We start from the raw sequence: 14,934 nt of genomic DNA, 5'->3' as shown, positions 1-14,934 counted from the left end.
AGACGAGGAGTTCCGTAGTTTTGGCCCTTTTCCAAGTGGGCAAACATTGTCCCAAGCTTTCATTCCGTAGTTTTGGCCCTTTTCCAATAGTCAAAAAGTTAAGTGATGTCTCCATGAAGTTAAAATTGCCTACCAGTTGGACAATGCATGATGTTCTCCATGTTTCTTGGCTAAAACCATATGTTGGTCCAGAAGTGTTTGATGTTTCAGATGAACAGCAGCAAGACGTGGTAGACGAAGCAGAAGTTATTGAGCCTGAGCAAATCCTTCTTCATCGACGGAAGCATGGTTCCGGTCGACGGATACGTCAATTCTATACGAAATTCCGAGATCGAGGCACCCACGAAGCCGTATGGCTAGACGAGGAGTTCTTCCAAGAGTACCCCCAGTTGTTGGCGGACTACTTGGAAGCCATGAACCTGCCGCCAAGCTAAGCAGGAGGGAATGCCACATGCACTCTGCACTGAGTGCATGGTGACAAACTGGCACATCATCAGCAGTGCAACAGTTGTACATTATTAGAACCCAGTAGAATGATAATTGTCGTACGCCGTGACCCCATTGTACATCCTCAGTCCAGGATAAGTCAGGCACGAGCTACGTAGGTCATTCCTCAGCCTTAGCGGGTCACAGTCAGTCAAGTCCCTTAACCCACTTGGAGAGAATCATTCATGCATGTAGAGTCAGTAGAAGCCTTAGGGTTTGCATCAGAAAGCACTCTGCATCCTGCATAATATGCATTCATATGCTTGTGCATCATTTAGAACATCCCAGAAGCCTTAGGGAATTTACTAGGATTTATTTGGTATTTTTTCCATATTTTATGGTATTTATTTAGCATTTATTGTCATTTATAAATATAAACTTCATTAAATAAATGACCAGCCAACTTGACCAACCTCTAGTTAGTATAAATAGGCTTGCATAGGGCTTAGTTTCTCATTCAGTCTTTAGTGTGCTAAGAGCTTTCCTCCTCAGCCCTAGGAGTTCCCTTGCCTTCAGCACTAGACTAGTCTCATCCAGCCCTTGGAGAGCTTGAGTTTGCTTCAGCCAATCTTGGTTCTCCAACGCATGCATCTTCAGCAGTCCCTACAGCCATAAGCACATCAGATCAGCCCCCAAGTCAGCATCAACACCTGCGTTTCCTGCATGTGAATCAGCCGCCTACAGTCCAGTCCCTGGCAGCCTGCGTTTACAGATATGCAGCACCTCCAGTTCAGCGTTTTTGTCCAGAACAGTCCTGTAGCAAGCGTTTCAGTCTAGCCTGAGAGCACGCTAGAAAACAGCCTTTCAGCCCTGCGTTTGCAGATTTCCAGCAGCCCCTTTCATGCGTTTTCAGTCCCACCGCAGTTTACATCAGTATTCAGCATCATCTAGTCATACACCAGCCCTCTGGTGAAGGTAACACAGCATTCATAAGCATTTACAGCATTCTAACGAACAGTCCACCATCTCCTTTTCTCAGCCTCAGGTGTGCAGCCCTTCCACATGTCCTTGGGAAGAGTGCATAGGCTCGAGATTAGTTCATCGAGGTGTTTCTACCATAGTAGCAGGGGAACCCCGTTTCCCCCCATTGGGAACGGTGGAACGCGTTCCCCCATCGCGTGGACAAGTGGAACGCCGGGAACGCACGCTGGAACGTGGCGGTGATCGAAAAATGGTGGAACGGCAGGGAACGTAGGTGGAACGGTAGGTGGAACGCGCCAGGGAACGTTAGCCTGCCGTTCCCCCACGTGGGAACGTGCAGGTGACGTGGAATTTTTAAAAAAAAATGTAGCCCGTAAGCCTTGCAGCGCTGGGCGCTTTTCGGAAATTCGCACAAGCCCGTACGCCGCTCGTCGCCCGTCGCATTTCGGAGTTCACGCTGTCCACGACTCCACGAGTACAGCCGCCAGCAGCGCCCGTACAGTCCTGCTTGTACAGCAGCTGTACTTTCAAGTTTCAACTCCTGAGTCTTTACATTCTGTACTGCAGCCTGCTGCCTGCATAGTACAGTACTACAGTCACCCCAGCCACCACTGGCAACCAGGCCCCCAGCCCTTGCACTGTGCAGACTACAGTCATCTAAAAGGCAAGGCAGCAAGAAGCTTTTCTCTTTTTTTTTTGAACTTTGAACTTTTGGTGTTTTAAAAATTACCTATGATGAATCACAATCTGGACTGCACACTGCACAGTGCACAGTCTCTCCCCATTAAACAGAAGAAAAAAAAGGACTCATTTCTCTGGAATGGTTAACTTTGAAAGCCTATTCAACTTTTTGCCCGAATTTGCAGACATCATGGCTTACTCGGGTTCAAAGCGATCAGCTTCGAATGCTACTTGGTGGGATGAGGTTGAAAGGCTAGAAAGGTATTCATCTAAGGGAGGTGCAACACGATGGAAATGCAAGCAATGTAACAAAGAGAAGTCAGGAGGAGCAAACCGTGTCAGAGCACATCTATGCCATGTGAACAATGAAAAAGCACAAGTGAACAAATGCCCAGGGACAACACCTGAAATGCGTAGAGAGCTTTTGGCAAAGTACCCAAGTGAAGAGGAGAAAGCATGTGCACGAAAGAAACCGGCAGTTGATGCATCTTACTTCAGTAGACAAGGGGAAGATGTACACTTGGGAGATGGACAACAGTATGGAGGACTTGGGAGCTTTGCATTTTCCCAAGATTCGCAGTCTATGGGTGCAAGTTCCGGCAAGCAGCAAACCTTGGGAGCAGCTTGGGATCCCCGCAAGAAAGAGAGGGTAGATGCAGCTGTTGCAAGGTTCTTTTATCATGATCATGTAGCATTCAATGTTGCCATGTCTCCATATTTCATTGAAATGGTTCAGGAGATTGCACGGTATGGCCCAACATACAAGCCTCCTTCATATGAGACCATACGCACCACCTTGTTGCAAAAGGAGAAAGCTGCAATTGAATGTGCTTTAGAGTCTGTGCATGAAAGTTGGGCAAAGAATGGTGTGTCACTTATTGCAGATGGTTGGAGTGACACTCGAAAAAGGTCCATTCATGGCATGGTTGCTTATTCTCGAGGAAGAATGCAATTCATTTCCTCACATGATGCTTCTGGGACTGGAAAAACTGCAGATCAGCTTGTGGAAGAGTGGGCCGAAGGTATTGAGAAAGTTGGACCAGAGAATGTTATTCAGTTCTTAGCTGATGGTGAGGCAACAAATAGAGCAGTTGGTCTTAAGCTTGAAGACAGGTATCCGCATATCACATTCAGTCCATGCTTTGCTCATTGTTTGAGCAACTTATTGAAGGATGTTGGCAGCTTGCCATGGGTTGATCCACACATTCAAAAAGGCAAGGAGATAATAAGCTTCATTCAAAACCATCAGTTTATTTTGAATGAATTCCGCAAGAGATCGGCCAAAAAGGATCTCTTGAAGTACTCAGAGACACGCTTTGGTTATAACTTTCTCATGATGAAGAGGTTATCCAAAGTGCAATTGCCTTTGAAGCAGTTGGTTGTATGCAATGAGTGGATGGGATGGGCACTTTCTCGCTCAAGAGCCGGCATAGAGGTTGCAAGAACCATACAAGACTTCACATTTTGGGATGAAGTCAATACTATCAATGCTATGATGAAGCCGATCATGCGCTTGATGCGGATTGCAGATGGACGGGAGCCATGCATTGGCAAGGTTTATGAGGGGGCTGACCGAATGATCGAGAAAATAGGGGAAATGGGCTTGTCTGATGAGAAATATGCAGAGGTTCGAGAATTATGTGAAGCACGATGGAATGGTTATCATTCTCCTATGCATGCTGCAGCGTATGTCTTGGATCCCGAGTTCCAAGGATGTGGACAAGAGGCCGATGATGAGGTGATGGATGGTTGGGAGACAGTGCTTTCTAGGCAGGTTCGTGATGCAGATAAACGAAGGTTGGTGAAAGACCAACTTGGATTTTATCGCAGCAAGTTGGGAAGGTTTGGATCGGCTGATGCTCAGAGAGATAGGTTTAAGATAGGGGCTGCTTTATGGTGGGAGGATTATGGGGCTCGTACACCACAGCTTCAATCATTGGCAGTAAGGATCTTGTCTCAAGGTGCAAGCTCCTCTCCGATTGAGCAGCTATGGAGTGTGTTCGGCCATGTTGCATCCAAGAAGAGGAACAAATTTGGGACAAAACAAGTCAATGACTTGATTTTTGTAAGTGCTAATTTGCGCTTGCTTGGTGATATGGCATCTCCCAAAGCAGAGAAGTTTATATTGCTTGATGATGAGTCCTCGGATGATGAGGAGACACATGGACTTGCAGATCCTGGTCAGGATGGGATTGAAGATTTGGATGCTGCAGATGTTGGTCTTGATGATATGGCTTTCTTGGATGACATAGATGATAGTCTCCTTGATGGCATCACTGGCAGTAGCCATGCATGATATCTCCTTACTATTTGCAATGTGCATGTCACCTTGAGGCTTGGACTTTGGACTTGGATTGTTTCTTTTTTCTAGGCTGTGCCAGCTGGGCCACATTTTGTGCTTTTTGTCACTTATGTCATGTATGATGTGGGCTAATTTATTTTGACTTGTGAGATCTGTTCAGTGTTAGTATCTAGCCATGCAAATTATGGTGCACTAGACTTTAGTGTGTCTCTGATTTGGTTATATAAATGTGCATTGTATGTTAAGATTTATCGTCATTTCTAGGAATTATCTAGGTCGTTCCCTGTTTCCGTTCCCTCTCGTTCCCGTTCCCCCTTTTTCTCGTTCCCGTTCCCCTGGTGGTGCTTTCGTTCCGTTCCCGTTCCCGTTCCGTTGCTACTATGGTTTCTACAGCCGTGTATAGTTCAGCCAATCTCCGATCCTCCGAGATCTTGTGTTTGGCTTATCTACAGTCCACAGTCATTCTCTCTAAAGAAATAAAGCAAATACTATCTCGTTATTGGGATAGGGGGTCTTTCAGTGGGTAATTCGGAACCCAATCTGGTGTACAGTTCTCATATCTCTCTCTCATATCTCTTTAAAGTTTGAAGTATTAAAGTGGATTGCTAAACTCACGAAACTTAGGATACAGAAGATGGTGTGAGCATTTGTGTTACAGGGTCTCCCAATACAAAGACTTCCGCTGCATATCACAGGTGACACGAAACTGGTTCCTGTCCATGTGACGCAGCACTGGTCGCACACGGGTGGCACTGATCTGGCTCCCGTCCACGTGACACCATAAAACTGGCCCTTTCACATGGGACACTGGCTTGGCCCCATGTGAACATGGCACAATTCTGGCCGCTCTATGGAGTGACAGTCTCATAGAAGTGGCTTCAGAAATGGAGATGGACCAAATGGTGACAGGAGGCAACACCTTGGTAAATAGATTTGCAACATTGTTTTGTGTAGGGCAGTAGGTCAAAGTGATCATGAAACCTCTTCTTGACATAGTGATATGTATCTCTATGTACTTGGTATGAGCATGGAAAATTGGATTCCGTGCCACGGCCATAGCACTTTGCCTGTCAGTGAGTATGGTGGTGGGTGTCTACTGACACTTACGAAGATCTGCAAGTAACCTTCTTAGCCATACAAATCTACCGTAATAGTGAAGGTTGCCCTGTACTCAGCTTCACAAGTAGATGTGGCAACAGTGGGTTGCTTTTTACTTAAACCATGATATGCATGAACTGCCCACAAAATACAATTCGCGAACTGCCCGTAAAAATACAATTCCCACTAGTAGATTGCCGAGTGTCATGATCACCAGCCCAGTTTGAATCAGTGTATGCATGGAGTTGCAAATTGCTCCCCCCCTCCCCCCCCCGCAGCGGATAGAACAATCCAAGATCCAGGGTGCCCTAAAGATAGCGGAAAATGCGTTACACAGCTTGCCAATGCTTTGACCCTAGGCTGTGCATGAATTTGCTTGATTGGGACACCCGAAACTGAATATCGGGGCGTGTATTGCACAAGTATATGAGGCAGCCCACTGCGTGGCTATACAAGCTCATGTCGTATGCGATCTTTTGCTGAATGTTGGCTCTCTTGCATCATACATGTTCAATTTGAGCCCTGGTTCTACAGGTGTAGAAATAGGCTTACAATCTTGGGAGCCAAACGTATGTAGGAGTTTCTGTATGTATTTGGATTGAAGCATACGAATACCTTCATCCATTTGCACGAATTGTATGCCCAAGTAATAGTGCAACAAACCCAAATCTGACATTTCAAATGAGGTCTTTAATGTAGCTTTGAAAGTTGAAATTGCATCCAAATTATTCCAGTCAAAAGCATGTCATCCACATAGAGTATGAGCATAATCAGAATACCATGATCCTCTTTGACGTAAATGGTGCTCTCAGTTGGACTATTGTTGAATCCCTGGCTGGTCAAGTATGCATGAATTTTCTCATACCAAGCTCTTGGAGTGTAACTATTTGGCCCTCCTAGCTCTATTTCACATGATGAAACCCATATCGGGACACCAGACAGGTGGAAGAAGACATGGGGAGAGGGTCCATAAGGTTTGATTAAGAAAAAGTACCATTCTTGGTCAAAAAGCAAGAAAAAAAAAATTCAAACAAGGTTGACCGCGAGCCAAGGGCACCATTGGAAAGAGAAGACTGAGCTGCTGTTTGAAAAAGCAGCTCCATGAAAAAGCAGCTCCAGGGCCAAAAGCAAGGCCTTGAAGCTAGAAAAGCAAAACAAGAACTTTTGACTAAAGATGAGGAATATTTTACTTTTAAAAAGACCAAAAGCAAAGCAAAAGCATCACTTTTTGGCAAAAAGCAAGGCTTCCCCAAGTATAAAAGAAGCATGAGCCTCTCTTGAGCATCAAGTTGAAGAAGAACCTCTTCATCGTGTTGCCATCTTCGTTGAAGCGTGGAGATCATCTTCATCATCATCATCTATGAATCAAATCATGGAGTTTTTCATCGCTGTCTGCTGATTTCAGAGCGCCTCCAACTGTAGTGCCACGTCATCATCTTTCTGTACGACTGAACGGATCCGTAGAGCCATACGGAACTGCACGTACAGAAAATTTCAGAAACAAATCGCTCCAAAAACCCTAAAAACTGCTTTTTGGAGGTTTTTATTGCTCGAAAACCATTAAAACAAGTTTATATCAGTTTTCTTGCCAAAAAGAGCTTTTCCATGGTTTCCTTCATGGACAAGGCTATAGGACTTGTGGAGATTACTTATGGGATGAGCGAATGATTTTTGGACTTGGATTAGGATGTGGATTTGGACTTGGATATGAACTTGGACTTGGATATGAACTTGAACATGGAACTTGGACATATAGCTTGGGCATGAAGCTATGGACATGGAACATAGAGCTTGGACATGGAGCATAGACATGGAGAACTTGGACATATAACTTGGATTTGGACTCATTGGACTTGGATTTGGATATTAGATCTGGTAGTAGCCCAGTGAGAGATACTTGTGGGTCATCCCCATGGTGTGCTCCGCATCAGAGATCTCGTTGCAAGTGGCTGTGCTGAATTTTCAGCAAATACAACATCTCTACTTTCAAAAATCTTCTGCGTGCATGGATTGTAGAGACGGTATCCCTTGCTACCACTGTTGTAGCCCACAAATATGCATTTGACTGCCTTGTCATCTAACTTGCCTCTAAGCTGTGAAGGCACATGAGCATATGCAAGGCAACCAAAAATTCTGAGATTGTCAATTGTAGGTTTCCTATCATACTAGGCCTCAAAAGGAGTGATGGTCTTCAAAGCCTTCGTAGGGCACTTGTTCCAAACATGTGTAGCACACATAAGTGCCTCCATCAAAATTTGTGAGGCAGATTCTTGCCCTTAATCATACATCTTGCCATCTCCATCAATTTTGCTGTGTTGTGTAAGGCAAAGTACATTGATGCTTATGCCTCTTTTTGCCAAATATGTTTTAAATGCGTCTAACATGTATTCTGCCCCTCGATATAAGCGCCTGAGGGTTTGTACTTTGCAACCTATGTCATTTTAAGCTTTAGCAACAAAATGCTGAAAACACATGAAGACTTCAGACTTTGCCCTCAAAGGATAAACCCAAATAGTCATCAATGAATGTTACAAAGTATAGATGCTTCCCAAATGATGGTGTCCCCATGGGACCACACACATCATTGTGTATGAGCTGTAATTTCCGGATAGCCCTTACATATCCATCCTTGGGGAAGGCATTTCTGTGCATCTTGCCCAAAATGCACCCTTCACATACATGTTTAGTGGCATGTTGACCCTCTTTGATGTAATGTGTCTAGAAGCCCCACTGTCAAAGTACCAAATGACTTGTTTCTCATTCACATTGAGAGACAAGTGCTCATCATAACTACACACCAAGAATCAATATCGTCCTGAGCTGAATCCTCAGCCTTTGCTACAGGCATACTGGAAGAGTCCACTGACAAACCTTCTTCTCTTTAGCCTGTCTCTTCTTGCACTCACTCATGTAGTGCCTTGCTTTCTTGCAGTAGTGACACTTCCCTTCTTCTTGGGTTGATCGGCATCACTTTTGCCTTTGTTTAATGGCTGTCCAGAATCAGCCTTGGGTTGATCTGCATCACTACTGTTGCCTTTGTTTGATGGCTGTCCAGAATCAGCCTTGGGCTGATAGCCACTCTATTGTATAAACTCTGCTATATACACAAGATCCGGTACAATACTGATAGAACCAAGTGTGGGGGGCATGGGGCAATATATATGGCCAAGGGCTGCTGGTCAGCCAGTAGAGAACAGGCCGACAGCCCATGAAAAAACCCACGACTGGGAAAGAGTCCAGTTGGCCAGCATATATGGAGTCGGCCAGCTACAAAACAAGTCGGCCATCAAACAAAGGGCCCCTCCTGGTTGGCCAGCAACACTACAGCCGACAGCAGAACAAAACACCCCCACAGGTCCTACAAATAGGAAAAATGGACAATGAGGAAAAATGGAGAGAACTCCTATTTGGGCGGGCATACCCACAATAGAGGCCCTCACTCCCTACTAAGTAATATGGTACAGACAGGAGATGACTGATAACAATTTTGGGCAAGGGAGACAAGAAGGTATGGCATGGCAGCATGGCATATTACGATCAATATTCAATGTAAATCTTGTCTTAGAACTAGCTCGGTTAGATTATGAACTTATGTCTCTCAAGCTTGGGTGCAGACAAATAAGTGAATTCTTGAGACCTAGAGCAGGGAATTGAGAGGAAAGAAAGAGGCTGATAACCACAATGAAATGTGTTTGGAATTTTATTTAGTTTTCAAACTGTGTGAAATGCTTTTCTATGCAACTTTGGTTGGTACAATGTTGGAACACCAGTGAGGTTATGCATAAAATGCTTCGATCTTATTTTTACATGTGTAATAGAGAACTCTTGCCAGCATCTTATCTAGCTCATAAAAATGCTTGAAGTCCAATTTGAAGGTTTTTTACCCATATTTTTCGTTGTTGAGCACAGAGCTCCTGTGGAAGGCAACGTGGGCCAGCTACACAACTTGCATGGTCCTTCTTCAGTGATCCTTGATGGGGCTTTAAGGCAAGATACTTCGACAGCCAATGGTCCAGTCATGAACAGTGAAAGCACTAATAGCACGAATAGTAGCAGCAGTGGAGATTCTAAGCATCTTGATGTTGAAGAACTGGAAATGCTTTTGGAGGCTTACTTTGTACAAATCGATGGCACTCTAAACAAGCTTTCTGCGGTGAGTTCTAACAACCTTCCTCTATGGCTTGTTGAGTTTCGACCAGCTAACCTGGAAAGGAAGTCATGCATGTATGGAGCTTACGTTGAAGTAATCAATGCTGTGAATGTTTGATTTGAATGAGAGACATTATTTTGTTGCACCCAATGTTCAACAATAATCTAGATATAGATTTCTCATTGAAAGGGTAGGCAGTGATAATTCAATGTAAAAGCTGTCCAAAGGACTGAGCTGAAACAAAAACCTGCCATTGCAAGATACTGAGACATGCTAAGGAACGTCATATGTTCAAGTTTCATAAAACAAAATGCCTTAAAAAATTATAAATAAGGAGCACAGCAGGATTTAATAAATTCAATAAATTTTAGCTTTTGTCAGTTTATGCTCTCTCATGGTAGTGAGGATGTTCATTATAGTTAGGCTCTTGTTAGTTTATGCTCTCTCATGATGGTGAGGAATCAGGATGTTCAATAAGAACTGCTGAAAATGTGCAGTTATAGCTTAGTGTTGGGTGATTTCCTAGGCTTGGGTAAATGCATGTCCTCAGAGGCTGGGCAGGGCTGGAACAGATTTTGCCCCAACAGTAGTGAAATTGGGCCCCAATCAAGTGGCCGGAAGGAAGGCGGAAGAGAGGGCTCTAGGTGATGGGCTGGTGCGCTCTGTCCTCCTTAGAGGGCGGGGGAGCATGGAGCAATGCTGGGCAAAGGGCACTTCAAGAGTAGAAGAGGCTGGTGGCAAATCTTTCAGCGAAGTAAGTGCTGAACCCTCCAAAGGGGTGTGACATGCATGGGAGCTCTGTGTGTCTTCTTTCAGCCCTAAGTAACTGAATAGGAACGTTGATGCAAATCACCAACAAAGAGAGAGAGAGAGAGAGAGAGAGAGAGAGAGAGAGAGAGAGAAATGAAATGATATATTAACGTCTTCAGAAGGCCAAAATGACCTATGAGACCAAAAAGGTTACAACAATTGGTGGATCTGATATAATGTCTGTGTAAGGAAAGCTAAAAACAACTAAACAACTAACTGAAACTGAAACAACTATGAGGAAAAGTACGGTACTAGGAGCTCCTAATGGATAACATCTGGGAGGAAAACTCCAGCAACAAAGGTAAGCATCATACACATCACTATCCAAAGATGTCTCTCATCGGTCGATGGCGGATATCCTCAATGTCCTCCATGGTAAGTACTCTGACTGGACGTCTCCCATGCTGTGCTAGTATGGTCCTGATCCTCTGTTGTAGTCTCCGCCGGTGTTGAGATGGGCCTCTCATCTTGGGGCGCCTGGACCGCCCCAGCTCTATAGCCCAATCAATCAGTGTACCTCTGGTGCGGCTGTACTCTGGGGCTAGCTGCAATGCCTGTTGGCCTGACTGCTCAATCTCTGGTCGAAAGAAGTCTGTAATCTGCCTCTGTAGGTGTCTCTCCCTCTCTGATCCCCTCCCTCTCAGGAGACCCTCTCTATGTCTACGCAGCTCCAGCAAGTACAATCCGAGGCATCTCTGAGCCTGGTATCTCATGACTCTAGAAAGTGGTCTGAAGCCCTCTCTGAACAGGCAGTGAAAGCGGCCTCGTATCTCATAATATATTGGACAATGACATATGTAATGTAACTCTGTCTCTGGCTCCATCTGGCACAGCTGACAAATCCTGGCCTCAGCTGGTACTCCTCTGAATCTGCCAGTCTCAATCTCTAGCTGGTGTGAGGATGTGCGCATCTGACCAATAGCACACCGTACCCCATGAGAAAGATGAGTATCCATGTAGCTGGGTCTAATCACAAACCCATCCTCCGTGAGCTGGAGAAGATGATCTCTATAGAAAGCCATCTTCGTACCAAGCTCGTGTGTCGGCTGTATTTTCAGTATATTACATAGTACATAAAGATTGTACAAGTATGTGGCCTTTGGCCTTCCAAAAGAGGAACATAAAGACCCTAAAAGCTCTAACACTTGACTCTTGACTTGCCCTCAACTCAGGGTCAGATGCTCTATGAACTTAATGGACGTGCCTTTTATAGGCTCTTGAAAAACTATTCCTACTGGCAAACTGCTGGTCGGCCAGCTTCATGGACAATAAATTCCTACATGCTTCCGACATGAAGTGTGTCACCCCCTATGGCTGGCCGATTGGATCCTGGTCCATAAAGAATGCCTTCTGGTGCCCTAAACCTCATGTTTATTTGCTGCCTAATCAGGAATTAGAACTGGAAATCAGCCATGTCCATGTGTGCACATGACATCCCCTCTTGCTAAATGTGATGATGGGATTCCAACCTTTGATCTTGGATGACTGTCATCATCCCTTTGTCTCCACTTCGACTCCCAAATTTGTCATCCTTCCTTCTTGGCAACCTTTTCATTGAAAACCTTGCTATGTCTCTGTCTCGACTCCAATCTGGCGTTGAGATCCGTGCATTTGTTCCACTTTGTCCCCTTGCTTCATGCCCTGTCCTTGAATACTTCAATGGGCTCCTTTCCGAAGTTGGTCATGGTATCCTTGCTCCACTCCCCTTGGAACCGTCTTCCCAAAAGCCTTCCTTGGTATGCCCCAAATGGCATCCAACCCTCATGGTTGCCATTCCCCTAGGTTTTGGTGACACCGACCAGCCCCATCGGATTTGTACCCTGGTTGTGTTACACTCCTTGGACTTGTGCACCTTCTTGGGACACCTTCAGCACTTAGCTTTGCTGAGCCTGATGCTCTGATACCAATGTCACATGTGTGGAAGCACTGTGTGTCTTCTTTCAGCCCTAAGTAACTGAAGAGGATCCTTGATGCAAATCACCAACAAAGACAACGAGAAGAAAGAGAGAAAGAAAGAAAGAAAGAAAACTATATTAACGTCCTTTAGAGGCCACATCTGACCTATAGGACTAATCAGATACATCCATGTGATTACATTCCACTTCGGGGGCAACAAAATGAAAATAGAGATAAAACTAAAAATAGTTCAAATTCCCTACATGACCGTAGGAGAATCCTAGATAACATGAAGGATTTCTCTAGCAGCTACTCTTCATTACTACCATGTTTGGTTGTCCTGAAATCTGCAATAACAGCTCTACCTCTACGGTAGACTGCCCATTTTCCTTGTTTCCTTGCTTCGTATACTTTATTGAGTTCTTGTTTCCTGTTTTTTAGTTGTGTGGCTGTGAGTACATCCGCCATCCACACCTTCGTTCTCTTCAGTGACCTTGTTTGCTTCATGACTTTAATTTTGTCTTTCATATCTGCGTACCTCAAAACCACATGTTTTCCTTTGATTGCCACTGAGGGATCTCCAATGTCGATGAAAGGGATAGCTCTGCACAGCTTTCTTTGTAGAATCTCGCATTCCAAGACATAAGTATCATTCGCAATCTCCTCGTCCTCCAATACCTCTACGTGTTCCCAACCCTCTGACAAACCACCCACCCTAATTTCTTTTGCAATCCATTGCTGCTCGTTCTCTTCATTAATTTGTGATATTACTTCTTTAATGAGAATTTCTTTAGGCTGTGGATCAAGTAAATTTACCTGTGTGATTTCCTCCCTGTTTTCTTTTTCGTGTTGTTGTTCCTTAATCTGTTTCTCCAGGGTTGAAAGATGTTGTTTTGTCTGATGTAGTTCATTTTGCAAGGCTGAATTTGTTTGCTAGGCTGAATTTGTTTGCTGAAGATGTTGAATCATGCTCAGGAGGTACCGCTCCCATGGTGATGGTTTTCATTGGGTTTGGTAGGAGGGGAGATAAGGGTTTCGGAGAAGGTTTTCTTGCTGGCCATGTCAAACTACTGGACTGTTTGAGAGGTTGCCCTTCACGAACCCCACCCCCATGAGGTGCAGGCCCTTACCTGCTTGGAGGTGGGTTACAACCCTACCCTACAACTAAGGTGCGCAGGTGGGCAATAGGTGCACAAGTGCGTATGTGAGTAGCAGGAGAGATGGGCAACGGGAAAGAGAGAGAGAAAGAAAGAAAGAAAGAAAGATTTTATTAACGTCTTCCAAAAGACCGAACTCGGCCTATGAGACAAATTGGAGTACCTGTATGGGGTATCCTCTGTCATCCCAACAAAATGAAAAAGTACTGAACAAAAAAAGCTGAATCTGGGTGTGCAGGGGATGGAGCTCTACTACTAGGAGAATCCAAAGCTATATGCATGGAGTATACAATCATGATATGCAACCTAGCTAGCTCCATCCTGTACCATACTGGGGGTATAAAATGGTATACATCAGTGAAGGGGGTGTCCACAGCTCCCTGAAGAACATGCCTGGGTGTGCTCTGAAGCGAGCCAGTCGCTCCGCACCCTCTCTGTGAAACTGAGCTCTGATCTCTGTCATCTCTCTCTGGTATAGGCGTGGTGTCCAAAAGCCAGGTGTCCTCTGTCTCCTGCGGGCTCTAAGTGTCTCTGCTCTCTGGAGAGTAATTCCCTGCCGTGTAGGGGCTGGGAGGGGGATGGATCTCTGAAAAAATGTAGTAATCTGTGTCTGACGCCCCCCCTCTGGAGCTTTTTGAGCCTGTAATAATGTCTCTCTGTGGCGCTGTATGTCTAGAATGTATCTCCCCAGTATGCGCTGGTCTGCTGCCTCAAAGATCTGGGGAATGTGGCTCTCTGAATAAAATGGGATATCTCTCTCTGATGGCTGTATATGCTCTGCATCTCCATACATAATGCTCCTCACTCTCCACTTCCTCTTTGCACAATCTGCATACCCTCTCCTCTCGGGGGATCCGTGCTGCTTTGCCAGTCTCAATCTCCAATCGGTGTGATGAAACTCTGAGCTGACCAATAGCCACTCGGGAGCCGTGTGGTAAAAAGTCCTCCATGTATCTAGGCCTCTATAAATCCATCATCAGTGATACTCATGAAGTGATCTCTGTAGTATAGCATCTTCGGTGGAAGAGGCTGTGTAGGCGATATCCATGTCTCTCGTGTATAGAGCTGCCATAGATCCTGTCTCAATACTCTGTTCCTCTCACTATGAGAGAGACGGATATGTGGTGCATCCCTGTCATATTGGAATGGTGGCATAAGACTGCGGCCATGTCATCAGAAGAGTAGACGTTTGCTCAGAGATGAACAATTCCTTGCTTGGAGAGCCAAGAGGGAACATGACCAAAGAAGAGCTCAAACATTTTGAAGATTTCATCAAAGATAGAGCCACCGAAGCGGACGGAGTTGAAGCGGCCAAAGCCTATCTTTGTGCCAAAGGAGTCATCATTGAAGAAAAATCTAGAGCCACCAAATCTGCTTCCCGTGGAGGAGATAGGGGGCCACTCATAGGCCTGCTCTCTCTGATACAGCCTCTT

The 14,934-nt window shown here is 45.0% G+C and overlaps 1 protein-coding gene across 1 annotated transcript in view; it reads left to right on the top strand.

Moving 5' to 3' along the window:
- MGT4 (magnesium transporter 4) overlaps positions 1-14,934 on the top strand; it is a 94,567-nt gene that overhangs the window by 34,054 nt on the left and 45,579 nt on the right. The window contains exon 5 of the mRNA XM_086797726.1: positions 9,398-9,641. Within this exon, the coding sequence (XP_086653852.1) occupies positions 9,398-9,641 (244 nt within the window). The remainder of the gene's footprint in view (positions 1-9,397; positions 9,642-14,934) is intronic.

The sequence above is a fragment of the Cibotium barometz genome, chromosome 66 (genome assembly GCF_041138505.1).
Source record: "Cibotium barometz isolate CiBa-2024 chromosome 66, ASM4113850v1, whole genome shotgun sequence".
Taxonomy (NCBI): Eukaryota; Viridiplantae; Streptophyta; class Polypodiopsida; order Cyatheales; family Cibotiaceae; genus Cibotium; species Cibotium barometz.
The sequence above is the reverse complement of the archived record's forward strand: the minus strand, read 5'-3'. Positions and strand labels throughout refer to the sequence as shown.